Source organism: Phaethon lepturus, unplaced genomic scaffold (genome assembly GCF_000687285.1).
Source record: "Phaethon lepturus isolate BGI_N335 unplaced genomic scaffold, ASM68728v1 scaffold9042, whole genome shotgun sequence".
Taxonomy (NCBI): Eukaryota; Metazoa; Chordata; class Aves; order Phaethontiformes; family Phaethontidae; genus Phaethon; species Phaethon lepturus.
Window position 1 is genome coordinate 4,167 of NW_010522553.1, and position 27,750 is coordinate 31,916.

General features: G+C 35.3%; 1 protein-coding gene across 2 annotated transcripts; it reads left to right on the forward strand.

The window, feature by feature from the left end:
* EXOC1 (exocyst complex component 1) lies at positions 1 to 27,750 on the forward strand. 2 transcript variants are annotated; one of them, XM_010281837.1, is made up of 18 exons: positions 1 to 124; positions 758 to 888; positions 3,424 to 3,583; positions 5,255 to 5,442; positions 6,400 to 6,627; positions 6,851 to 6,983; positions 7,179 to 7,297; positions 12,045 to 12,194; positions 13,647 to 13,752; positions 17,419 to 17,463; positions 18,606 to 18,769; positions 20,418 to 20,528; positions 21,015 to 21,091; positions 21,628 to 21,856; positions 23,021 to 23,204; positions 24,859 to 25,058; positions 26,552 to 26,746; positions 27,401 to 27,750. In XM_010281837.1, exons 1-18 carry the CDS (start codon positions 1 to 3, stop codon positions 27,551 to 27,553), a joined length of 2,697 nt encoding a protein of 898 aa, XP_010280139.1. In that variant the 3' UTR covers positions 27,554 to 27,750. The 2 variants fall into 2 exon arrangements, with proteins under 2 accessions (XP_010280139.1, XP_010280141.1); XM_010281839.1 differs by lacking the exon at positions 17,419 to 17,463.

Sequence of the window (27,750 nt, forward strand, 5' to 3'; positions counted from 1 at the left end):
ATGACTGCAATCAAGCACGCGTTACAGAGGGATATTTTCACTCCCAATGATGAACGCTTGTTGAGCATTGTGAATGTATGCAAAGCAGGCAAAAAGAAGAGAAACTGCTTTTTGTGTGCCACAGGTACATAGTAATATTACACTGTATTTTGTGTCTTTACCTTTGTTTTTTATTTTGTTGCATTTGTCTTAGCTTTATTTACAATATTTATTCTTGCCCCGTGTAAAACAGGTGCTTTCCATTTCTAATGGAGAAAATAAATTGTAGCTTATACTTCTGTTATTGCTTCTTTAAAAAAGTAACAAAACCCTGTACTTTTATTCCCAGATCTCATTGTAATTTGAAATGAAAGAATCAAAATTATTTGTGTGGGATTGGTGAGCTTTTGAAGCCGGCTTTATATAGTGCTTAAAAGGAGATTTGATAGGCATTTAGGCTGATCAGCCTATATAAAATGCAGTAAAGAGCACTGGTTAGAGTCCGAAGCAAAGGGCTCTGGAAAGGCACAGTAGCTGAACTGAATTCTAATGTTCCTTTGAGTGTATGTGTGTTATATTATGTCCCTTCAAAAATTAGGTGCTTTACAAATAAAAATAGGATATTGTGGATAAAAATATTTCAAAGGGTCTGTTTTCATCAAATAAATATTATGAAACCTCTCCCACAGATAATTCATTTCAGAAGTTGAAATACAGCAGAAGCAGATGTTAAAGTAATTTGTGCATTTTGAAATTACCCTCTTACTTCATTTAACAGTGACAACAGAACGACCAGTGCAAGTAAATGTGGTAAAAGTGAAAAAATCTGACAAGGGAGATTTCTACAAAAGGCAAACTGCATGGGCACTTCGAGATCTCGCTGTTGTTGATGCCAAAGATGCTGTTAAAGTATGTGTAACTTTTTTCATTTAGTGCTCTGCTCAGAACATCCTTTTGGTTCCAAGTTAGAGCTAACTTCCTTGATACTGACTGCTTAGATTGATAACAGATTAATAAGGAATTAGGATGATATATTCTTGTGCTGCTTATGTCTGTACTTTCTTCCAGCCTTTCCAAGAATATAACCCTGGCAAAGTGAGTCAGAGTAGTCTAGATAATGAAACAAGGATCTAGGTTTTAGCATGTGTGACTGATCAACTGTAGGTTTTGCAAATTTCTTAATATATGTACTTTCTAGAAGGTTATTGATTATGTGATGAGTTTAACTTTTAGCCTAATAACTGTGTGATTATGTTTAACGGCCTATTCTCATAGTCCTTAGGCTGTATTTGCCTCAATGCTAACATTGTAACTATGTGTAAACAGTTAATCACCAGCCTCCTGAAAACTAAAACACAAGTAGAAATGGAGAAGACAGGTGGAGAGAACCAATAGGAGAAGAGTTAAGAGCAAGGACTGAGAAATTAATGAGTACAGAGAAGATATCTTAACCTTGAGAATAGAAACATCTTAGCAGGAGCGCTTTAACAAGGATGATAAGAAGGAACTGCTTGGCTGAACAACAGAAGGGGCAAACATCCAAGGAGAAGAAATTATCCTTGAGACCCGTGACCATAAAAAGGAAAAAGGAGTAGGGGGCTACCTCCCCAAACGACCACCGATGACCACCCGAGACCCCCGCGCATGCATAGTGTAGTTTTGCAACGCCAGCATTACATAAATGTAGTAGATAAGGAAGGAGGTGGTGGTGATTTCTTGGAAAATGTGTGAATATTCATGTCTTTAAGGTATATAAAGGATGAACTTTTGTTTCAGTGCACGCATGTTAGGAGGAGATATCCCCCATGCGTCCAGCGCTGCAATAAAGATGTCTACTTAGTAACACTTTGATGTTACTGAGTTTAAATTTCTTAAGTTTGAATTTCTTTGAATCAATATGTTTGATTAGCAATATTCTGAATATCTGCCCTGTTTATTGTAGTGATTTCTCAGTGACTGTACAGTCCTTGTGCTAAGGACCAGTAATTCTTGGTTGTTTTGAGTCATAGCTAAATTTTTACTCCAAGCTTAGTTTCCTCTTAAGAAAAATTTATTACCATTTTACTAATGACAGAGTTACATGTAATGGTTTTTGATGGGACACTTAAAACATTCTTAATGAGCGGCATACAAGCTTGAAAGTTAGCTCTTATATCTGTTCTCCAAATCATGACATTAGCCATTTGTTGGAAAGTGTACAGGAGAATTGCTTCTTTCAGTTTAAGGTTCTGTTTAAAATTATACTATCTTTCAGGGCTTTTTTTTTCAGAACAGAATTTATTTAACTGTTTTCAGAAATGTGCTGTAATGTATATACCACTCTAACAAAGGATTTTTAAAATTTTTTTTTTCAGAAAACTAATGTTGAATGCCAAACACTCTCATACTAAAAAACATCAGAATTAAAGTTGATAGGTGCATCATGTTTTGGTTTCCAAATGTGATCCTATGCAACTTTGCTGACACAGACCTTTCCTGCACTAGTTGTCAGACAACTCAAATTTTACGTAATGGTAATTTTTGTTTAGAAATGTATGGTAATTATATTTATCTATACAAGCTACAGAAAAGAGAGAACTGCTTTTATTGCACTGTACAGGAAATACCATTGTGTAGAGTTTCATATGCAGCCTGCTTCTACAGATAGTGACAATGTAAGTAATAAGTAGCAACACTAGTAGTTTTTACATGTTAAATTCTTACCAATGTATAGTTTGTATCTGAGGCAATAACATTTTTCATCAGAAGGAGGCTGGACCTTGGAAAATGCTTGGAATATGATCTTTAAAACCAACTATTACCAGTTACAGTCCATACTGAGTTTGTAAGTGGCTGTAGAAAGGAAAGAACTTTAATGAAATGTTATCAAAGCAATGTTCTCATCAGGCAATAAATCTAGTTGAAAATACTTCTATAGTATTTTTTTTACCATTAAAATACCAAATGGTCTTTTCTATCCTGTTCAGTGCTATCAAATATTATCACTATTATCACTATCTATAAAGTACATAAAGTGCTTATAATTTTTTTTCCCTTGCCTATTCCCCTAAGTGTCCTTGAATTGTGGTGTATATGTTGACAGTAATTCCAGCTACTGTTTTTAGTTTCAGAAGGCTAACACAAGGCATTAGTCATTCTGAGGACAGTGTTTCAGGGCAGACAGCACTGTCAAATGTTTCTTGAAACTCTTAAACATTTCTGTATTATATGTTATTGTTGCCTTATCTGGCTTGACAAAATACTGTCTTCATAGCGTGGATTCTGGTTTTTCACTTTCAATGCTTTAGCGCTTTCGCTAGGGTGCATCAGGGTGCCAGAGTTGGTGTATCAGCTTAAGGTTGGCATCTGTGTAATTTCATTTTTATCCTGTCATTTCAATGATTGAGTGACCAATCTCTGCTGCTCACAGAATTATATGACTGTAACATATCTCATCTTTTTCAGGAGAATCCTGAATTTGACTTGCATTTTGACAAAGTGTACAAGTGGGTTGCAAGCAGCACAGTGGAAAAGAACACCTTCATTTCGTGTATCTGGAAGCTCAATCAGAGATATCTTAGAAAGAAAATTGACTTTATTAATGTTAGTTCACAGCTTTTGGAAGGTAAATTTCTACAACAGTATATTAAGTATAAAGTTTAATAATTATTGATGTAAAACAGATACACTAAAAAACCTCCCAATCCTGACTTTTTTTCCTATTCAATTTTATTCTTTTATATTTTCGAAGTCTTCAGATAAACAAGGGGATTAGAGAACAGATTTTCTCTTAGAAAACCCAGAACTGAGGCAAAATACTTCATTACGGAATTATGAATGAAGTTCTAAATTTTTATAAGCTTATTGTATTTTTAAGGCATTCTGTTTCTTGAACAAAATAAATCTACCTGCAGGATCTGGTATGTCTAAATGTGTAACAAATCTGCTTTTGTTCTGGTTTTCACTTCTCCTGAATTAGAAAAATGCTTTAAAAAGTGACACTTCAGTAGCATGCCAAAGGTTATGTAAGGTTTTATGAGGTTTCTAGTTCATCAGCTGTGAAGCATGTGTTAAATTCTGCCGGACCCTATTACAGTTCACATGATTGGTTGCTAAGAAGGCTTTGTATCTTATTAGCTCATGCTGTATTAAATATTTTCACAGTTACATTATCTTTTAATAGTTAAAAATTTTTAGTAGAGCCTAGTGAGTGACCATATCTCACATTGAGTCTGTCAGAAGTGGTTAAACTGTTGATATTAAATACGAGACTGGCTGGTGCAGAAGAATTTGAATTAGAAATGTAAAACAGGGAGAACAGCATTTCTTTGTTTAGGTGTTGACTGACTGAAATTTGTTTTTAACCAATGTCTTTTCAAGTTCATGCAACATTGAAATATTCAAACTTACTGCCACTTAAAAATACACGCACTGTTCATGCTTTGTCTAGCTAACATTCTCTGCTTCCTTTCCTCTGCGTTTCCGTACTTTTTAATTCTTCAGAACTGCCTAAAGTTGCAGAAGGTGCGTAACACCTTTTTCCTTTATTCTGCTTTGTAAGCAATTTTTCTTAAATAATGTGCTTTTTCTTTGTTTTGTTTTTTTTAGTAGTGCTTTGGATAGCTTATCAAGTTGCTTGAAACATCTCTTATCTCTAATGACCTAAACACTTTCTGACTGTGTTAATGTTTGGTAAATTGTTTGTCAGCCTTTGAATGGCTTGTTGATTTAAGTAAGCACTGCCATGAGAAATCGTAGTTCATGAAAACTTTGTTATCAAGTTATAATTTTCACTTACCTCAGTACTGATTTTCTTGCTGTGAAGCTTATTTTGAGCATCAAGATTTTTTTTTTTAATTTATTCAGTGATATATTTCTTAATCAACTTTAGTACATTTCGCTTATACTCTGTCTACTAAGAGAGAGTCTATATTCTACTGATCTTCTGCTAAAAAGTCTAGCATAATACTGTAATTCTGATGTTGATTACCAGTATGAGAGGTGAATGAACAGACAGTATGTCCTTTTGTACATGCAGTAAAGGAGGGTGGCTACTTGTGTTTTGCTTATGTTGCATAATTTGGAAAACATCACTGTTGGGAACCGGTTCTGGAAATCTTAATGAAGCCCATGGAAGACTGAGACTTGGGGAAAAAGTGTGTGTAGGTAGCAGGTGTTTGTTATAAAAGTTAATGGATTCGTTTACTTAAATATAGTTAAACATACTTAAGTACCCTTAAAATGCTTGTGACTTTCTGCACTTGATAATGTGTTTTATATCCCTTCTCTATGTAAGAATCTGTTCCAAGTGGAGAGAATCAAAGTGTAGCAGGAGGTGATGAAGAGGCTGTGGATGAATACCAGGAGTTAAATGCAAGAGAGGAACAGGATATTGAAATAATGATGGAAGGGTGTGAATATGCTATTTCTAATGCTGAAGCCTTTGCAGAGAAGTTGTCGAGAGAGCTACAAGTGCTAGATGGGGTAAACATTTCTTTTAATGTACAGTGTGTTGAACTGTTTTCATTTATACTGACTATGTAGTGTTCTTTGAAAAGGTAGCTAATGTGTTCTGCCATGTATTTAAATATAAATGTGTATCTGCTCCTAAGCAGAGCTACATCCTGTCTATTAATAGATTTTGAAGATCTTCAACTTTGCTCTTAACCTTCCGGACCTTCTGGGGTTGAGTTGCAGGCTTTCAAATGAGGAGTTGAGAAGAAACAAGGGAAGCATTCTGCATATACCTTTCTTGCAGGCAGGGGTGCAGGGAGAGAGAGAATAGATGTTCATGTTTGTGTCCATGGATGTGAACTCTTATGCTTAAAATACTACTCTCGGTGTAATCAGGAAACTGTCTCTGTCTAATAATGTTGCAGTATTTGGCTGGCTGTAACAGTACCAGACTGTTTGCTATTTTGCTTTTTAAACAGCCCAACATTCTAGAGGTCACTTAAAAAAGTTAAGGAGGTGCAGGGGATACAGTCTTGATGAAAGAGTCAACAACATCCTCAAATTGTCAAGTTGTATGTTTCTCTTCTATGTTGAAAATGGCTGTGATCATAGAGATAGCTGATCTTGCAACAGAAAATGCGACCTTATCACTTAAGCTGTTTTTCCGGGACGAAAAATGTTCTGGTATAGTAGGGATTGCTGCTTGGTTTTCATTTTTGTGCAAATCAGTACTTCAATTCTAAGGACTTGAGCAAAGTTTTAGTTTTATATCTTTTCTTTATGAAATAAAGAAGCGTCATAGACTGAGAGACTCCTGTCTTCAATAACACTTTAAAAGAGAAGTACTACAAGTTTATATTGCTTTGTTGCTTTCACCAAGAGTTTTGGAAACTGTTTATTTGACAGTAATAGAGAGAAGGTAATATCAGGATGCTTTTGAGATGTAAAAATGTCTCTTAAAATGTTGTGGCTTAATTTTCTGTACAGGCAAATATCCAGTCAATTATGGCCTCAGAGAAACAGGTGAATATCTTGATGAAGTTGCTGGATGAAGCTCTAAAGGAGGTTGACCAAATTGAGCTGAAGCTGAGCAGTTATGAAGAAATGCTTCAGAGTGTAAAAGAGCAAATGGATCAAATTTCAGAAAGCAACCACCTAATCCACCTCAGCAACACAAATAATGTGAAACTGCTCTCAGAGATAGAGTTCTTAGTGGTAAGCTTTTTTATTGTATTTACTATGGTTTTTCACATCAGGTATAAATTTCTTTTAGGCTGCTACCCTCTTTAGCAACCATATATGAGGTTAATTGAAAATAATGAGTTTATTTTTTCGGTTTTATTATTGCACTAACTTCAGTAAGTTTTTATTATGATGGAATAGTATTGATCATTCTTGGTTCAGCAGCTTATGGACAGTACTATCTGTTATTTTGTAGAATCACATGGATTTGGCTAAAGGTCATATAAAAGCCCTTCAGGAGGGAGATCTGACATCTTCTCGAGGCATTGAGGCCTGCACTAATGCAGCAGATGCCCTTCTGCAGTGTATGAATGTAGCTCTTCGTCCAGGTAATGATTTTGTCAGGCAAAAGTCTAATATAAAAAATTGATTATGGTAGTTCCTTTATTGTATATGCGCCTTTCCAACTAGTCTCGGGTTTTCTTTCTGTAGATTGAGGGAATTGTGACCTCTGGTCCTTTTGGTTCCCACATACAATATATTACTATATATTTTGTACTCTGTGAAGTTCTTCTTGTTTTTAGGGCATGATATGCTTCATGCAGTGAAACAGCAACAGCAGCGGTTTAGTGACTTGCGTGAGCAATTTGCACGGAGACTTGCCAGTCATTTGAACAGCGTATTCGTTCAGCAAAAAAAAACAGCAGGTATTATTTCTTACTATTTTATATTAGATTTTTGGTCACAAACCTTTCCTGAGAAGAAAAACAATCCACCGAAAATAGGACATGTTCTGTGATGTAATCGGAAAATGGATGGACTGCTAGAGGCACTTCAGGCAGAGATACTACTAAGCGTACCAAACTATAGTTGCCTACAGAAGTCCCTTACATTTAAAAAAAGCCAAACCACCTTTCTTTAGTGGGTTTGCTATCCAAATTAAACACATTTTGTGATATATGAGGATTCATTTTAATTGTAAGCCTTGATTAATTGAGGAGAAAAAACATTGACATTTTTGTTTAAAAAAGTGTCAGAGGCTGAGAACATTGGAGTTCTTGCTTTCTGAACTTAAAAGGCCATAAAAAAAAAAACCAACCATACAAAGCGAAATGTCTAAACCTTGATTTTTGAGCCTTAACTTCAAATAGTCAGAAATCACTGTCCTAAGACTTGTTTCCTAAAGGCTGGATGTCTTTTTTTTTTAGCATCAGTTTTATAATTCCTGTATTTTTTTTTATCTCCAATTAGTTTACTCAGACCCTCCTTCAACTCTATAACAGGTCCTACTATCTTTCAGTTCCAGTGAGTACATTGGGTTTGAAACAAGCTTTTTTAACTAATTTTTTTGAGCTTGACTTAATCTAACTAGCAGCTGCATCTTTGGCTTTACAAAAAGAAATGTAGCCTTATGAATTGCAAAGCATCAGACTTACACCCTTTCTCACTTACATTTTTTTTTTTTTATCGGCCCTCAAGCTTTGTTTATCTGTTTGAGATAACATTCTTCCTATCTGATCTCCAGAAATTGCTAAGAGACAGATGGACATGTATGGAGGAAGAATATTTTCAGGAAATTGTAATATCTGTACAACTGTACAGACACTGCAATTGTGTGAAATTGTAATTCTCGTAAATAAAAAAATGTACAAGAAATTAATTATTAGCGCAATTAAATTTTCAGAAGTTTTTGGTTTTATGTATTAGACTGTGTGCAAAAAATGGAATAGAGATGCTGGATAATTGTATAGAAAATTGCATTTGAGAGTACAAGTTTGGCTTTTTATGGAAAAGTGCTTCATATATTTTTTTCACTTTGCAGGAGACTTGCAGTTCTATGGCATGTGAAATTTTTTGCCTATAGTTTCTGTTCTTAAGCAGGTGTGTTTCTCCTGCTACTTTTCATATTTTGGAAAACTGAGCAGACTATGTGTCTTGAACTCAACATAGCTTCTACTTGCTTATTTAGTGTAAGTCCTGTGTAAATGCATTCAGTTTGAATACGGAACTTGCACATAAAAGTGGCTGTTTAACAGAATGTCTTTTCTGATGTTCTGTTTTTATTTTTAAAATCATTATTACTGTATAATACTATGTGTATTTGAAATACTTCTAAAGAGCCTTTTCAGTGCTATTGAGAATACTCTTATCAATTTGCTATTTATTTATTTAAATTCTGGTACTAATAGTGACCTCACATTGTCTTTCATATAAATTTGCCCTCTGAAAAGTTTTGGCCTTCTGTTAGCTGTGAGGTATTAATCAGCAGATAAAAAATACGACCTCGGTGTAATGTTATGCAGGAAGAGTTCATTAACTGCAAGAGTTAAGGCTCTGCAAAGCCTTTTTTCTTTTTGCAAAAGAAAAAAAAAAGTTTGCGTACTTCACTTTGAGGTGTGGATTCAGGCACTGGAGGTGTAACAGATTTTTGTGTTATATTACTAAAATGACCTTGGTTTTTTAGTCTGATTAATAAAATGTAGCAATTTCTCAGTCCCATGTTTTTGAAAAGTCCAACTGGAATAATTTACCTCTAACATCTGAAGTGTTGCATTATTTGTTTAGAATGTTTCTTTCAAAAAACAAATTAAAGCACTTAGAAAAAACTAAGGCAGATCAGGATTTCTAAAATAAAATGGCAAATGAAAACAATGATGTCTAGGCAGCTGCTAATACAGGCAAGACATATTTTGATTCAGAACTCATTAGATTGAAAACCAAAGTTGCATTAAAATTTCAGCCTAAATATATTGTCTTAGAAGTATGTAACTGTTCTTTTTTTTGAAAAGCAAACAAACCAAATGCTATGATTCAAACTACTGTTGTAAGATATTACAGTGCTTCATCTCCTTTACGTAAAAATATGAACAAATCTGAAAAGTTTTAAACAGAAATGCAACTTCAGATTGCCATTCACTGCGGTGTTAAAAACTGTTTACAGTCACTGTTACTAACAGTTAATGTAGTTGTCTTTAATGTGTCCTAATAATATTTGATTAACCTTATTGTATGTCTATAACTTCAAAGATTTTTTTTTTTTTTTTTTCCTGACAACCAGGTTCAACATTCAATTAAAAGGCAACTCTGGGCTTTCTGCCTTTGAAATATGAAATAGTTTGAAGCTTTGAAACTATGAAGTAGTTGAATAACAAACTTGGCAGTATTATTTGGTAACAGTATAAGTGTACGTGTAGTGAGAGGAAGCCTGTTAATTAGATGGAGAAGGAACACCAAGAAGCTCCATAATGTTTTGGAGCAGACTTGAACAGGACACAATTTAGGACAACCAGAATGATTAATCCTGTGGAAAAGTTGGCTTGGAGAGAGAAATTTATCTTGGGAGGGGATTTGTCATCTGGCTTTATGAAGAATGCAGCTACTAAGTAAAAATAAAAGGTTGTATGTAATAAAGTGACATGAATAAAATTATTAGATGAAAGAAGCAATAAAAACTTGGATAGCTGAGTGTTTCCTAGCAGTAATATGAACTGGCCTTTGGACTGATTGAATTGAAAGTGGTGAAAGCCACCAGTTAAATGATCTTAAACTATAATGAACTTGAACATGAAAATACATGCTGTTGGAATGTTGCACACCAGGGAATAGGAGAGAGAACCATAAGTGGTTTTCTGTATCTAGTTTTTATAAAAGCCTATCAAAGATCTGTTGAAAATATTTGCTATATGCATGCCCAGATATACATGCGATATGGAGTATGACCTCAGTAATCACATCAACAGCTGTGTAGCTTAAATGGCTGGATTCTAATTCCAAATTATATGTTGCAATAATGACATTTTAGAAAGTTAGCTTTTTGTTGGAGTCAGACTACAAGACTGTTTTTAGAAGGGAGATTAACAGTATGACCCTTCCTCATTGTCTGTGAGAATAAATGAAGTCGTCTAGGTCTTGTTTCTTTGGGGCCATTTGTGTCTCAGTTTATGCAGCTAAGAGAACAGGACTTAAAGTAAGTGCATGTTCATGTTAGATACAAAAAGTAGTCCAGCTTTATTCAGAAGCTGACACGTTTGCATTGCATTAATTAGTAAAGGCTAGTCTTTTACAAATAATATCAAGACTCATACCTTTTTTAAAAAGGCAAAAATCTGTGAATGTATTGTGGAAGCTTTTAGGGCTTTTTTTATCCAAAGACTTGAACTCGTTAGTACCAATACAATAGAGAAGGGTGAGCCAAATTTGCTTTAGTTTTGACTCTCTGATTCAAACTGGCTTCTCTTCCAACTTAAAGACATGCAAAGACAGTTTTTAAACTGTATAGACTATATTCTGCCAACTTGTCATATCCAAGACAGAACTGTCCGGGAATGTTTCCTCTGTCAGGGACTGACATTGACTGACCTGCATAAACCACCCACATGTTATGCTGCAGGAATTGGAGGCTAACTGGGACGATCTTTTTGTGCTGCCATGGCACAAACTATACTTAAGATCAAGTTATGTTACTGTATTTATTGCAAGCCCGGCAAAAAGGACTACAGAAAATATTAAAGCCATCTGGAAATTAAGTTCCATCCTCCCCTCCGTTAACCCAGGGCTAATGGTTGTGTGTTCTGCTACATGGTGAACTGTGGTGTTACCTTGCTTCCTGAATTGCCCAGGAAGCTTGTGAGTTTAAGCAAGTGGAAGCTGAAAAAAGCTAAATCACACGTTGTTCAAGCAATATGGTGTGATCTTCACTTAAAGGCTAGTGTGTTTTTCAGCAGATAAGCCAGGGAAAAGGAGGAGCGTGAAGTTAGTAGCTTGCTGTTAAATGGATTGGTTTATGCTGCATGTCGTAAACTGTTTAACTCTAGTAAATATTTACTGAAAGTGTATGTGTGTGTGCATTTGTGTGGAGGGAGAGAGAAAGTGTGTGAACTGATCTTTTTAAGACTTGACCAAGGCTTGGCCAAAGTGGCCTAAAGTGGATTGAATTGGAGCGGGCTTTCAGAGGCGTAGCATGAAGCTCATCGTTAACACCTAGGTCATGACTGGGGACTCAATGTCTTATGGTATGTGGGAATAACATCTTTAAAAAGAAGCAGCTATGGAATTTTTTTTGTAGTTTAGAGAAACAATGTAACAATCTCTTAGAATTTTTCAGAAACAGGTGAATACCTGTCATTAAATCTTCACTCGGGTGTACCTTGTGTTCTCTTGCAAAAAATGCCATATTGACTCACCCTGAAGGCGAAGTGGTAAACAGCCAGAGCCTTTCAATGACCAAGCTTACTAAGGTGCATTACCTGCCACAGCTGTAACAACCCTGTGTCCCGATCACGTTAGGCATCTTTTCAATCTGCAGCTCTAGACTTTGTTTCTATGCAAGGTAATTTGATGCTTTTCTGCTTGTCTGAATGGCATGGTGTCTTCATTTTACGTTCTTCAGGAAACTTCTAGTACATCTGCAGAGTGCTTCCGGATTTACTTTCATGCTTTCTCTTATCAAGGGTCATGATCAGAGTTCTACCCTTGCCCAGCACTCTGCTGAATTGACATTACCCAATCACCATCCATTTCACAGAGATTTACTTCGATATGCTAAACTGATGGAGTGGCTTAAGAACACGGATTACGGAAAATACGAAGGGCTAACAAAGGTATGTGAAGTACTCAAATGATGCTAGAGAATGTACATAACATACTGTTTTTGAGAGTCAGCAGAATTGCCTGTGTGTATGTGCATGTCCTTTTAATATTCCTTTATATTAAATTGAATTCACTGCTCCTCTTTTCTTATTGCTCTTTGGAATAGGAAACTTCATTTTTTGGTATTTATTGTATCCTGTTTTTTTTTTTTCCTCCAAGATTCTATGTCTCTGTTCTGAAGTATCGTAAGATATTAATTTAATATTTACATAAAACAAGTTTGCCATTTTATAGTCTAGTAAGAAAAATAAGATATTTTCATGTTGATGTGCTTATTGCCTATTTGTGACATCTTTGTTTTAACAGACCTTCATTTCACTTAGGAACGTCAAAAACTTAAGAGGTCTGTTGTAAAGTAGATTAAATGGAAATATTTTGGCTTGGTATAGATGTAATTTTTAACTACCTTGTTTAAAACTGACATGGAGTGAAAAAAATTACTGAAGAAGTATAGAAAATGTTTAGATAGAAGTCCAGTGAAAGCTAGTCCTTATAGAACAAGTCTTCTTTTATTAAATTACCGTCGTCTTAAAATCTCAACTGTGGAAGACTTAAATTAGACTTAAAATGGCTTTGAAATAGTTGTTCTTTTGCCTTCAGTGTAAGGCAAATGGTCAATGAATGGTTGACACCTTCATGATTTCTAATAAAAAGTTGAGAGGCTTACATATTTATGCTTTATGTGTGCTAAGTAACACAATTTTGAAGAACATAGGAAAAATTCTTGAGTGATCTTTGTCAATAAATAAAACATTATTACAGCCTTTGTACTAAAAATCTAAACAAACCAGATAATCTTCAAGCTTATCTCAGTTGTTGTGCCTCTTGTCTTTTTAAAATTTGAGCTTATTTTTGGCAGTGTTGCAAACAAATTATTTTGGGATTGTTTGAATCTTGTAGTAAGTAGGCACACAGAGCTTGTGTCTCCCAAAGTTTTCCGGTCTTTTGTTTTCCTTGTGAGAATAGTAATAAAGGAGGTCATGTACTCAGCGAGATGTGTAGGAATGGCATTGTAATTGATTTTTTTTGGAAGGGGCATAGTGAGAGTCTAATAAAAGAGGCTACAGAGAATTGTGCTGAATTCTCTCCATTCTACCCTTGAATTCTATTATGCTCTACCACTAGTGATCCTGTTTGCATGTACCACATTGCACATTTTTCCTTATGGAGGAGAAGCAGTTTCTGATGCTCAGTGAACTTGCTAGGAAAATGAATATAACTGGCTTAAATATAATGAATATATTTTTGTGCATGCTACATAAATATACGTACACATATATAGTCCAAAACAATTTGTTATTTAGTAGAACTTACTTACTTGCTGTTTTTTAAGGTCCATTTAACTGTAATCAAACAAATTCAGTATGTATACCTGTTAAGTAACTTTACATTTGTCTTTTAAGAATTATATGGATTATTTATCACGACTATATGAAAGGGAAATAAAAGATTTCTTTGAAGTTGCCAAGATCAAGATGACGGGCACAACCAGAGAAGGAAAAAAATTTGGTAAGCTTCCAGGAGGCCCATATCTTGCTTTGAATCTTATTATTTGCTTATAAAATACTCATTACCACACCAAGGCACAATTTTATAATGGTGTAAAATTGTTTACTTTTGTGAAAGTGGAAAAAGTTGGATGAAAAATACAATTGGTAAAACTTCTGACTTCCACAAGGCCAAAGTAGCACAACTGAAATCTTGTGAAATTGGTCAAGATGGAAGGATAAAATATGATATTTCTCAGATTTTCAAATCTACATTCAGTTTTAACAAACTACCAACCATATTTTATTACTTGAACTATCCCACTTTATTACTGGAACAAATTTGGAAAATCAACTCTTGTAATTAAAGAAAGCTTGGGCAGCACATGTGTGTTTTCCTTCTGCTATTACTTCTGCTTTTAAGAAGTTTTGGGTGAATTTTGAAGAAGCTAATTTTAATGCAAATTCTGGCTAAGGAAACTTGTGTATTTCATTGTGTTTTCAGCGGGATTCACCTGTGTAGTCTGAGACTAGAAATCATACTTCGTTAGCTCGTAGGTCTCTCCATTTAAGGGAGTATGTATTCCTGCTAGGATTAAATAGTCTAGTGTGAATATGGAAGTGAATTTTCTTAAAAAAAATAATCTGAATACTTAGAAAGCAACAGTGGTATAGGTGTATTTATGTATTAGCTATTCTATATTTTAAAGTGCAATGTTTCAAAACTTGTTTAAAATACTTCTATTTGCCACAGTTCATCAGTTTCCAAATTCTAAATTCAGAAATGATGTGCAGCTTTAACTAGTAAGTTCTGTTAAGCCTATTTTTGGTCCTGAACTTATGCTTTGGAATTTGATGGTAGAGAACAGAAAAAAGTAACGAAAGGAAGAAAGCAGGAAGAGCAGTGAGGCTTGACTAAGGGAGGGGGAAGCTGGAAAGATAAATCTAGGCAAGCTATTGGACATGGAGAGCAAGTGGTGCCATAATGTGTCGTCGTCAGAACAGTTAATTCATAAATCTTGAAAAGCTTTCTTATTGCAAGAACAAAACACTTTAGAATGTTTTCAAAATCAATTTATATTAAACACTTTATCCTGGCACTTCTTTTGTGATTTGCATTTGTGAGGAGACAGTTTTCATAGCAATTTCCTAACTTCTGTAAACATTATGGAGTGATGAGGCATTTTGGAGAAAGAGGTCCTTCAGTTTACCAGCGTGAGAGTTGCACCTTGAAAGCTTCTGTCATGTATTTGTGCAAACTTCAAGCATGTTTGAACTTTGCACATCATAGTCAAGGAGGAGAGTAGTAAAGGATTTTTTTAACCAGTTCTCTTGAATTGATTTCTTTTGTACATTGTCACACTCATAGAATCATAGAATAGTTTTAGTTGGAAGGGGCCTTTTAAAGGTCATGTAGTCCAATCCCCTTGCAGTGAGCAGGACATCTTCACCTAGATCAGGTTACTCAGAGCCCTGTCCAACCGGACCTTGAATGGTTCCAGGGACGGCACATCTACCACCTCTCTGGACAACCTGTTCCAGTGTTTCACCACCCTCACTGAAACATTTCTTCCTTCTATCTAGTCTGAATCTGCCCTCTTTTAGTTTAAAACTATTACCCCTGGTGCTATTGCAACAGGCCCTGCTGAAAGGTTTGTCTCCGTCTTTCTTACAAATCATACAAAGAATATGTTTATGTTTGTCTTGCTGGTGACTGACTGACATGCAAAACTTGACCCAAGTGCCCAGTCCTCCGAAAATTAGTAGGAACCAGTCACAAAGCCAAAACTGGAAGCTGTATCCAGTGGGGACTCTCCTAGAATTATTAACATTATGAATGGGAATTAAGCCATTAAGAAATGGTTATCAATAGCCACATATTTGAGGCCACAAGCAAATTTGACTGTAAATTAGATAAAAAACCCCTTTAGTCCTCAGTACTAGTTTTACAAAGAGTGAAAGCAAATTAGGTATTTTTAAAAAGCTATTCCTTATATAAATATGATTTTATTCACCATTTAAATATCAAGTTATGAATTTACTTTGTAATAGCTTATAATGGTGTATAATTTCAAAGGCTTCTTTGAAGTAAAACAGTGGGTTTACTATTACTCGTTGCACATTAATTCAAAATACATCACTTCTTAATAGTAAATTTATTTAAAGAATACTGTAGGTGCATAATGCTCCAGTTGTACTCAGACACTAAAGATGACCTGTTTCCAAGCTGTGTTGGTGTGTGTTCTTGCCTTTTTTTTGCGCTTTGGGAATAGCACTGCTATTTGAATGCCTCAAACGCAGAGGGGATGCTGGGAGTTTTCTGGCATTCTGTGCTAGTGCAAGGTTCTTTGTCTGCATTTTTATGGCAAAAAAAAAAATCTGGGTCGTGAGCATTCACACTTGTCTTAAGTAGTTTCTTTTTTTTGTTCTTTTCTTCTGATGAAGCCAAGACTTTGGTACTTAAATACCATCTAATCAACATGGGAACATATGTTTATATGATGTGGCTTCTCAAAAGCCACCCACTATGGCTCCCCTGATTGTCCAGGGCCTGATCTTTGCCTGTAGTACTTCATGTTCTGTAATATAGTCCTGTGTGTTTGGAAATTGAGGACAATAAAGAAGTGGGACCAATGCATGACAGATGCATATGCCAAATATATCAGGCCTCAACATTTTTATTCAAAAACTGCCAAAACCCCCACGATCTGAAAACTAGGCTGGAATTAAATTTGAGTTTTACATTATAATTGTCAGTAATGTTGCCTACTTGAGAACATCTGGTATTTAAGACATGTTTCTGGCATTAGAAGTATCTACTTGTTCTAATACAGTAGGTTCTGCTTGCCTGCTCCATTTTGGGGGGCTTGTAGCATCCATCCTCATCAAGACCTTCTTAATACCACATACTGCTTTTAGTGTATGTATGCAAATGCCTTTTACTGATTAGGGATTCTCTATTTGCTACAAATGCCCATTTAACTTTAAATTTCATATTCAAGTCCACTTGAGGAACCTGTTTTATTCTCCAAAAACCAAGAAAAATTAACAAAACCTTGTAAATTCTTTTAACTATGTACTTACTATTTTCATCCTCTCCAAATTTGCAGTCATCAATTTTTGGTGCAGCATGAATACAAAAGATGTATTCTTTACATAAGCATCCTGATTTGTGAACAACAGAAAAGGTTAGCTAGTTCTTACTGTTGAAAGGAACGATTTTGTGCTATTGGTGTGTGTTTTTTGAATCGAAGAGGTGGACAATATCTCTGACTCAGTACAAAATTACATAAATTTTAATTTCTTCGTATCTGTTATAGATATAATGGTTGATCTTGGAAACTGAGTCTGCAATATTAATTCTGACAAATAAAACCCTAATTCAATGGACCTCTCAATTTGAAAGAGCTTAAATACATCTTACCAAAAATGTTCTTTGAGCACTCTGTATAGGAAAAAGTAAAGTTTAATACCTAGAAACTTACTCTGTTTTCCACGTAGCTTAGATATTGAATTTCTAGAATAGTATCTCTCCAACTAAATGTGTTTGCGATGTAGTTAGTTGCTGCTTATAGTTCTCCGCATGTTTCTTTCCAGTTAGAGCTTAACTTGCATCTTGTGCATGGTTTGTGCAAACTGCATTTTAACTTGTCTTTGTCTTTGATGCTTGCCACCTAATCCATCCCAGCTACACTGCCTCGAAAAGAAAGTGCTGTCAAACAGGAAACTGAGAGTGAGTATAACTAGTTGCATTAGTTGGTATTGTGAATGCATGTGTGTCAATGTAAAGATGTAGTGCTGCATCATGGAAAATCCACCTAACCCTGAAGCACTCTGTCCAGAATGAAATAAGCATTAGCAGAATCATTGTTTTTGCAAGGCAGAAATGAAGCACAGCTAAAATGTCCCAACACAGAAGCTGGGAAGGTTTGCAGGTTAAAGGAACATGTTTTGGTTTTCCCGTGCTACTAGTTGATCTAAAAAATATGCTTGTGCCTGAGAGCTTGTCATAGTTTTCCAACTCTTCCAGCAGGTTGAGGTAACAACTTCTGTTAGATCTATAGACTCTCTTGTTTGTGTCCCTAGACTAGATACCAACATAGCAGTAAAATGAAACTTGCAGGATTACTTTTAAGTTTCTTTGTGGTTGAGATGTGAGAAGTTTACATGGGGGACAAATATTTACCATTTCTTGGTCTTTTTTGTTACTAGCTTTCTCCATCCTGTTCCAACATTTCTGAACATTTGGGAAAAAATAAAAATAAAAAGATATGCTCCTCACCTAGGAGAAGGCCTCACAATATCAGGAAAAAATGTCGAAATGTTAATTATGATCAAAAGGAGGGGGGACCATTAGCAGTAGAGTTGCTATGGGATTGCAACACAGCTGGAGCAAACTATGTAGACGAAAGGATGTTAACAGCAGAAAGGTCAAGTTCAAGATGGAAAAAGTGCCTGTGTGTATATAAAGCTTTTTGATAATTCCCTCTTGTGGATTAATTCTTCTGCTTGTGGCAGCCTTTGCCCAAAGTGCACTCACAAATATCATAATTGGTCTTTGCTTTCAAGGAGAATATCTATCCCAGTGTTCCTGTATTTCACAATTTTGTTCCTTCTGTACCTTTTTTCATACTTTACAATGAGGGTTTATATAGCTACATTGTACTTTGAAACTTGCTGAAGTATTCACTTACTTTGTAATGAGAAAAGAATGTGTTTATAGCAAAAGCGTTTGCAGCTTAGACAAAAATTGAGTTGTTTCATTTTAATGTAGGACTGCTAGCAACTCTTGATCTCATACATTCTGTAATGAACCAGTTCTTCTTGACTATTTTGTTCTGCCTTTGCTTCCTTCATAGTGTCTTTATTTCACAGGTCTTCATGGAAGCTCTGGAAAATTGACTGGGTCTACTTCTAGCCTAAATAAACTCTCTGTTCAGAGTTCAGGAAACCGTAGGTCTCAGTCATCCTCACTGTTGGATATGGGAAACATGTCTGCCTCTGACCTTGATGTGGCTGATAGAACAAAATTTGATAAGGTAAAGCCAAAATGTTGCATAGGATTCCTGCTTTAGTTTTGTATTAGAAGCATCTTGCATATCCTTTTTTGGCATGTTTTAAGATTTAAACAGTACAGATATTTAAACTATACAATTTCAAATTCTCTATGCACCACACATCTTAATAAAGGCAGTTTCTAAGAAATACGTAGATCAGAGTATTATTCTCTGATTAGAAGATTCTATTTAGTTCCTTTATATGCTTAGTGGGATCTGTAAAGAATATCAAACATAAAAAGTGGTTTATTAAGTTTAAGCCCAATATGCATTTTTAAGCAAATAGGAATTGAACTGATGGATTATTTGACTGATTTTTTTTTTTTTCTCTCGATACAAATATACATGCGTTCTGTCACATTTTGCCAGTGTGTAAGCAAAGTGAAAGATAAGAAAACATAATCTTCTTCTAGCCAGGACTTGAGCATGGCCCTAAAATTTTATTTAGACTGGTTTCACATCAAAGTTATCATCAGTTTTCAACTTTAACCAATGGAACTAAGTTATTACTGGAGTGTCCTCAGCGTCTGTTTAAAAACCTGCTGTCTGCAGCATCTGTGGGTTTGGGGTTGTTTTCCTTCCCCCTGTACCTTTAAAAGTGACAGTACTCCTAACTTCTTGTGGAATTAACTCCTCAGTACTGTGGAGGGAAAAGGAACTGTTACAAGAGTGAGAGAAGAATTTTCTGGTTCTCTATTGAATTATTTGGAGATGAGTATTTTTCTTCTGACTTTTTCAAATTCTTGCTTAATCTTTTTTCTGGGAGGAAATCTTATATGCATGAAACAATTTTAACTCAAGTTATTACACAACTGCAGCAGCAACTTGTCTAGAATTAAATTGGTATCTTTTAAAAAACAATTTTATACAAGTACAAATACTGTGCTGTTTTTTTCCAACAACTTCTGACTTTTATCTCACACCCGTTGGGGATATGTGAGTGCGACTAAGGTATACAGAGTTGTAAGCTATTGAGCTGACCTAGTAGTTTTTTTTCAGTGTTTCTTTTTTTTCTAGAGGAGTATTCAGTAGTGTAGATTTAATATGTGGCTAGATTGGTTTCATTTATGTAAATTACTGCATGTCTTAATCATTAAATACTTGCAGAGGAAATTCTACGTTGTGTCAAGATGACAGATTAGAAGCATGTCTAACGCCTTACAATTTCAGTAGTTTGTATTAATAAAACTATGCTAATGAATTCTTGCCAAAATAGTGTTTCATTTTAGATTAAATCTAAAAATCATGATGAATACTTGTATTTCAGTACAAAACCTGCTGCTTGTTTCTGTAGCAGCTATGTAGAAACTTTGTCTACAGAGCAGTTATCTTCTGTATATACAGTTTACCTGCTTTTCTTCCCTGAGGCTTTTGTCATCTTCCTCTCAGTAACGCAGGCAGAAAAGAGGGTGGTAGAACCCATGACTTACTACTAAATGCAAATGTTTTCATTCTAGCACAAAAGCCTTTCCTCAGTACAAGCTGTTTCTATTTCTATCAAGTAGAAATAAGCCTTCTAAAGCTTTCTGAAGCTGTAAAGTATAAAATCCTATGCAACAAACAAGTAAAACGAGTATTACTAACTGTTCATAGTATTTGGTGTGTTAATAAAATATTTGGCTTTCTTTAGATTTTCGAGCAAGTATTAAGTGAACTAGAGCCTCTGTGTCTGGCAGAACAGGACTTCATTAGTAAATTTTTCAAACTACAGCAGCATCAGAGCATCTCAGGAACAACAATGGTATGACTCTCTATTCTGTCATTGAAGTAAAAAATATTGAACAAGCCTCATAAAGACCTGTTTAAAAGAGAACTTCTAAATTTATCTGGCAGTTAGATGATGCAGCTGATCAAAAATTTGTTTTTCTCCATTAGCTGGCAGAATCTTTATTTTTGTCTGACCAATACAAAATCTATTAAAGGAGGACTGTCATGTTTCTTTTGCTATGGCTTTGTTTCCTCATAAGATCACAATAAACACTTCATCATGCTATGTAGGAAGGCAAGGAGGAGTAATTGTGAATAGTGGTGTATTCTGGGGAACATGACCAAAAAAATACCAGCACTTTGCAAACCACTGTATTTGCTATTTTGAAAAAAACACAAAACAAACCAAAAAAGCCCCAAGATGATAATTATGTTGCTTTTGTCAGATATACTTATCACTTAACTATAGACTTGGAGACAAGCTTTCAGCTTTCTGTGTATATGTTACTTGTTGTTACAGAATGAAGCGGAGGAAATGGATGGAGGAAGTTCATCTCGTTCATACACTTCTGGTGTTCCACAAACAATATCATCTGAGTATGTGCTGCTGTCGTTCATTATTGTTTCTTAAGCCTATATGTGAATTTATTTGGCGTATAAAACTTCATAATCAGAAATTGTTCCCTTTTTAGTGAAAATGGATAATGAACTCTTAATTTGTACCTAGACACTGAATGTGTCAGTAAATAAAAAATTTTTGCATTGAGGATGGATCTTTCTCTCTATGGTAGTACTAAAAAGATGCTTAATTCTCTAATAGTTTGCAAAGTGAAACTAGGCACTGCAATATGCAAAACGTTTTGGAAAATATGCTTAGCACACTGAATTTGAGTGTGTGGCAGCTTCCACACAGAAAATATTTTTTGGAATATTTTATACCTGTGACTATGGATTTTTACTGTGTGGCATTGGCATTTTTTTCCCTTAGCAGTATTCTGAAAATCATGAGACTTGTTGAATGCAAATGAGACTACTGTATCCAATAAATTTATCCTAAAACTGTTATCAAAGAACATGTAAAATAGCCTAATAAACTGTCAGAGTAATATTTTTATCTTATGCATTTTTAATAGGAAGGACATGATCCGACAAATGATGACAAAAATATTTCGTTGTATTGAACCTGAGCTGAACAATCTTATAGCGCTGGGGGACAAGATTGATAGCTTTAATTCCCTTTATATGTTAGTTAAGATGAGCCATCATGTATGGACAGCACAAAACGTGGACCCAGCTTCCTTTCTCAGCACAACACTTGGAAATGTTTTGGTGACTGTCAAAAGGAACTTTGATAAATGCATTGTAAGTTCTTTAGTTATTCTGATTAAGCTAACTATAATATATAGGAAGCCCACTCCTACCCAGTTTGATTTTGCATTTTTTTATAGTTAATTTTTTGCTTTTAATTTGAAGTGAAAATGAGTAACTTCTATTGCTCTTCTACTGGCCAAACCTTCAAAAAAGATAAACTAATTGGTGGTTGTGTGTGTTTTTCCTCTCCATTCCAGTTTTATTCAATAATTAGCTATTTGTAATAAATATTACCACTCATTCACTGCTGTGAGCTAGTTGACATTTTCAGTTGTTTGTTTAAAGTTGTACTCTTACTGAGATTACTGAAATCAGTCAAGTAAACTATAGTTCTCTTCCTTTTTTACTTGCCAAAACAAAACCTCATGGACTTACACAGGTTTTGCTTTTCCCCTTTGAGCATAATATGCCAAGTAGACATCCCCTCCATGTGTTTGGTTATTTCTGTCTTATATCTACCAAAAACTTGGTTTAGATAAAATGGTGAGCCTTTTGGCAGTAGGAGAGGCTTCTATTGTCAGAAACTTCCTTTTTCTAATACAATATGAACATTATATGAAATACAGCAAGTTTAGTGAAAACATAGTTGCCGGCATAACTTTTTTGTATTGTCATAAATGTAATTTGACTCTAGGCCAACGTAATAAGACCGACTGTCCTCGATCAGTTCAATGCTTACAATATTTTGAAGCTGGTTCTTTTTTTTTTTCCTTATACTCAGAAATAAAATTTGAGTAGAAGATTAGAGGAACTTCCTGTAGCAAAAGGAATTGCTAGCTTGGCTGCATCAGAAAAGTGAAGTTCCTTCTTAGATTATAGACTTAAAATTGTTAATTGCTTCTGATGGATAAGTTTGGTGGGTTTTTTCTTTTTTTTTTTCTTAATATTAAGTAATTAAACAGAGGAGGATAAAAGCTGGAAAATTTTACTTACCCATTGTCCTTTTTTCTTTCCAATTATTTTATTTCTTAATTTTTTGAGGGTAGAAAGAGAGGAAGACTAAGTAGATATACCAATTGAAAGATAAAATTATTTCTGTGTTTGAATAAGTGTCAGTTTTTCAGTATGTCTGCATTTTTCTTTTCTTTTACTAATTGTTACATGGCCTGGAGTCATACATTAGAGGCTAACATCTGTACTTGTTTTCAATTTAAGAGTAATCAGATGAAGCAGATGGATGAAGTAAAAATCTCAAAGAAGAGTAAAGTTGGGATCCTTCCATTTGTTGCTGAATTTGAAGAGTTTGCAGCCCTCGCTGAATCAATTTTCAAAAGTGCAGAACGACGAGGAGATCTAGATAAAGCCTACATAAAACTTATTAGAGCTGTTTTTGTCAGTGGTAGGTCTTCTAGAGGTTGTCATAGTTACTAAAATGATTAATTCCTATTTATATATAACTTTGCTCCAATTAACAGTTCGGGTTTTTTAAAGACTATTGCAAGCCACACGACTGATGTGATGAAATTTTGGTCATCTCTGTTATCAGTAGGAGAGCAAGTCTAAACCTTTTGATTGTAATATACTTTTTAAGAGCAAGCTGTAGATATTTCCCTTTGTACGTACTTGTTAAGTAACTTTCAGTGATGACAGAGGGAAGTGGTTAAGACTGTGGAGGGAGAGAGGAGATGGCAGCAACATGACACGCTCAGAGTGAAGTGGTTTCCTGTCTTTTCTCCCCTAGTGTAGCTTAAATGGGGAGATGAATCTGCATGGGATCCCTGGCATTTAGCCCTGATACTGTGGACGTTCATAGCCCTGTCTAAAATAAATCACTTGAGTTCTGGCTATGAATTTGACCTTTTCTTGGCAGATTAGGTCCTTTGTGTCCTCGCCTGACGCAGCAGAATGTCTCTCCACTCCTCCTTATTTTCCCAGCTGTAGTGTGGAAAACAGCAGCAACATCCTTGTTCTACTGGTTTTATTTAAAATTAAAAAAAGGGGATGGAGTGGGAGATATGCAAGCCAATGAACTGTAGAAAATTGTCATTCCCTTTTAAAATTAGGGGGACACAGATGGATGGACCTTACCGTGCTGATTTACCTGAAAATTTTCAAACAGCTTCCACGTATAGTAATTCCCAACCACTGAGACATGCCTCTGTTTTTTCAGGGAAGATTGGGCAAGAGGAGACAGTAGAGGCTATAAAACTAATTTGAGGAAATTATAGCATAGTGGTTCTGAACATGTTAGGAAATCATGAGGAGATATTACTTCATATTACAGTAGACTAGAGTCCATATGTAGTCAGCAAGAGCATCCCAGCTGATAGGACAGTAAATTTTGAAAATGTTTTTTGATTGCACTCAACTCTTCTGTCCTTAAGAATTTGCTGTTCAAGTGATAAAACTAAGCAAACATCAACAGACAGGCAAAACTATACAATGCTAAAATAACTAGTGTAGGAAGAATTTAGAAAATCATGTTTTAGAAGGGGTTTAAAATTACGCTAGTCAAATACCAAAGAAGAAACAAAATTTGTTTCAGACAAGTACAGAGCAAACTTAAAAAACAATTATGATGGGGGAGGATAAGGGATAGAAATAAAGCATGAAGATGAAACGAAGTCAAAATTATGTACAAAATTATTAAAGATTTTTGCTCAAGCAAAGAGGGGAATGAGACTTTTCTTAAATAGTCCTGTCATGTGAAATTTATTAGGGATGATGAAAGCATGCTTGTAAGCCTCCACAAAATGTGGGTTGTTTCTCACTTATGTAAATGACCATATGTAGTCACTATTTTGTATCTTTTATAAGTGACTTTTTTGGCATACAAATTTCATGGTCTTCGAACCTGTACATATCTGTTACTACTTTTGAAGGCTCTCAGATACTGATTTATTGAGTGGCAATTATGAAAATCACTCATACAAATGGTTATCATTGACATAAAATCCAACATTCTCTTTCTGACACTATAGTTAGTGATAATGTTTTTCCGAATTTGATTGTCCTTTTGGTATTTTAAGTATTTTGCTTCCTTTTTCTTTCAGTTGAGAAAGTAGCTAATGAAAGCCAGAAAACACCCAGAGATGTGGTCATGATGGAAAACTTCCATCATATTTTTGCAACACTTTCTCGCTTGAAAATTTCTTGTCTTGAGGCTGAAAAAAAAGAAGCCAAACAGAAATACACTGAACATCTTCAGTCTTATGTAATCTACTCACTTGGACAGCCTCTTGAGAAACTAAATGTACGTATATTTGAATTTATATACATGTAAATGGCACAGAGTAGTCTTTTTCAAGTGTTTAGTTTGCACCATCTGATCTCTTTATCACTGCGTCTATCATAATCTCTATTTTATTATTTTAGACTTGAGCATGCCTGGCAAGAGTATTCATGAAGGTTAACAGTCTTGGATGAAAATAACCAAACTTTTCATGGCAATGAATAGTACTGACTAAACATCAGTTGTCCTAAGCAAAGGGTTTTGAGGAGGGGAGAAGTAATCAGGAGCTTTGGCATAATTTTCCCCACCTCAGCTGCAGAGAAAATTACTGTAGTTTCTGAACTGTTCAACAGTAAGAAAAGTTTCAGGAAAGTTCTGTATGTCCAAAGTTGAACAAAGCGTTAAACTGGATGCTGACTTAGGTTCAGACTCAGTTCTGCCCACTGAATGTTTCACACTGTTCGTTGTTTTTTCTATAGGTGGAATTTCAGCCATTCATTTTCTGAAAAGTCCAAGATGTATTTTATTTTCAAAACCTAAAATGCTTTATTGCTGCTTCCCACTTGTTGTGGGTCGTCTGGCGAGCACCTAAGCTGCCACATAACTAACTGCTTGCTTTCCCCCTCTTGCCCCAAGCAGGATACAGGAGAGAATAGGAAGAGCAAAAGTGAGAAAACTTGGGGTTGGAGATAAAGGCAGTTTAATCAGTGAAGGGTGGGGGGAATGGTGCAAAGGCAGTCATTCACTACCTCCCACAAGGAGACTGATGCTCAGCCAGTTTCTGAGCAACAGCCACCTTGAAGACAAATGCCACCACCACCCCCTGAAACCCTAATTTTTAAGGCGGAGCATGATGTTAACATGCTATGGAATACCCTTTGGCCAAGTTTGACCTATTCAGCAATAACCAAATCATTGTTGTGTTATCAGTCCTGTTTTAGCCACAGATCCAAAACACGGTAGCATATGGGCTGCTATGAAGAAAGTTAACTCTGCCCTGGCCAGACCCAGTGTGCTATTTCAAATGATGTTGTGGCTCCACATGCATGTTCACAGGCATACTTCCCTCCATTTTTATTATTTTGAGACAATCGGTGTGAGGCAGTGAGAAGAGAGGGGAATTATGAACAAATATTTCTGTTGTGTAATTACGGTTTAAGTAGAGAAATTCCTATTCAGATGCTTACTCATGTTATCTGAAAGATCCAGTATTTTCCCAGGCTATGGCCTCATTAATTGAGGCTTTTGAGGCTGATTCAGTATTAGCTGTAAGGTTGCAAAGAAAAGCCTGATTGCTTCTAAAAATGATTGATTTCAGTTTTACACTAGTATTTAGAGTGCTGCATTGTTGGGCTGTGCTTTAATATTTATAGCTGAGCACTATTCCATGCCCAATTAAAAAAAAAAAAAATGGAGGGAACATACAACAGTCATCAAGCAGAATCCCAACTTAACTACACATATGCTTGTCTAATTAGTTTAGATTTGTGATAATCATTAATGCTGTTTATTAGCATTTTTTCGAAGGTGTTGAAGCTCGTGTGGCACAAGGCATACGAGAAGAGGAAGTAAGCTATCAACTGGCTTTTAATAAACAAGAGCTTCGTAAGGTTATAAAGGAATATCCTGGTAAGGAAGTGAAGAAGGGATTGGATAATCTCTACAAGAAGGTAGATAAGCATCTCTGTGAAGAAGAAAACTTACTGCAGGTAAACTAAATCGTGGCTTCAAAAAAACTTCTTGTAATGTCTACACAAAGGCTTTTATTACTGCTTTTGCCTATGTTGTCTCTGAGAAGTGCCTACCTTCAGCATAACTCTGAAAAAACACAATTTTTTGAGTGGACTTTTTAATAGTCACACTCTGATTCTATTTTTTGCAACATTGACTTGAATATACTGTCAATGACATCTTTTCTGATAGTTGTATTATCTAAGTTTTTTTTCTTCTACTCTAAACTTTCTCACTGGAGTAAATGATAAGTAGATTTAAGAGTTAAGCATGCATTAACAGCTTTTAAAAGTCTGAAATGTGAATTAGTAGCACTATTCTGGTTTGGGGTGTTTTCTTTAAAGACAAAAGCAATACCTCTTTCAAGGCAACTTCATCTTCTTTACTATTTTCTGTTTTGCAGTATAGATTTGGTAGGAGTCATGTAAACATTAAAGATTTAAACTTAATGGGTAAAAAAGCATCAATCATTCCTTTAATGCAGCAACTCAGTTTACTGAACTTGGTTGCTAGCGAGCTTTAATTTTGAAATGACACCTGAACTGAGAGTCAATCAATGAGCCAATGTTTTGCAGTTCACATATAGTGTATTGTGCTCGTTGACATTTCCTAAAGTTTGCTTTCTTTGGCAGGTTGTGTGGCATTCCATGCAAGATGAGTTTATACGACAGTACAAGCACTTTGAAGGTCTGATAGCTCGCTGCTATCCTGGATCAGGAATTACTATGGAATTCACTATACAGGATATTTTAGACTACTGCTCCAGTATTGCACAGTCTCATTAAGTTCCAGAAAGGCGAAAAAGAAGCTAGCCAAGTTTCTGCCTGTGTATAAGGGAATCAAACACTATAAATGCTGCTTGTTTTTTAAAAGGTGGATTTCCCATGTGTATGTGTAGTTAACTGCCATATATGTTGAGTTACACTCCTGCTTCAGCCATCTTTCAGGGCAGAATGAGACCTTTGGGTATTTGTTGCTCTTC

Bases quoted from the DNA above. Each gene is read 5' to 3' on its own strand.
- EXOC1 (XM_010281837.1), top strand. From the start codon at position 1: ATGACTGCAATCAAGCACGCGTTACAGAGGGATATTTTCACTCCCAAT. The intron at 889-3,423 runs GTATGTGTAACT...CATCTTTTTCAG, and splicing joins ATGCCAAAGATGCTGTTAAA to GAGAATCCTGAATTTGACTT. The intron at 6,984-7,178 runs GTAATGATTTTG...TCTTGTTTTTAG, and splicing joins GAATGTAGCTCTTCGTCCAG to GGCATGATATGCTTCATGCA.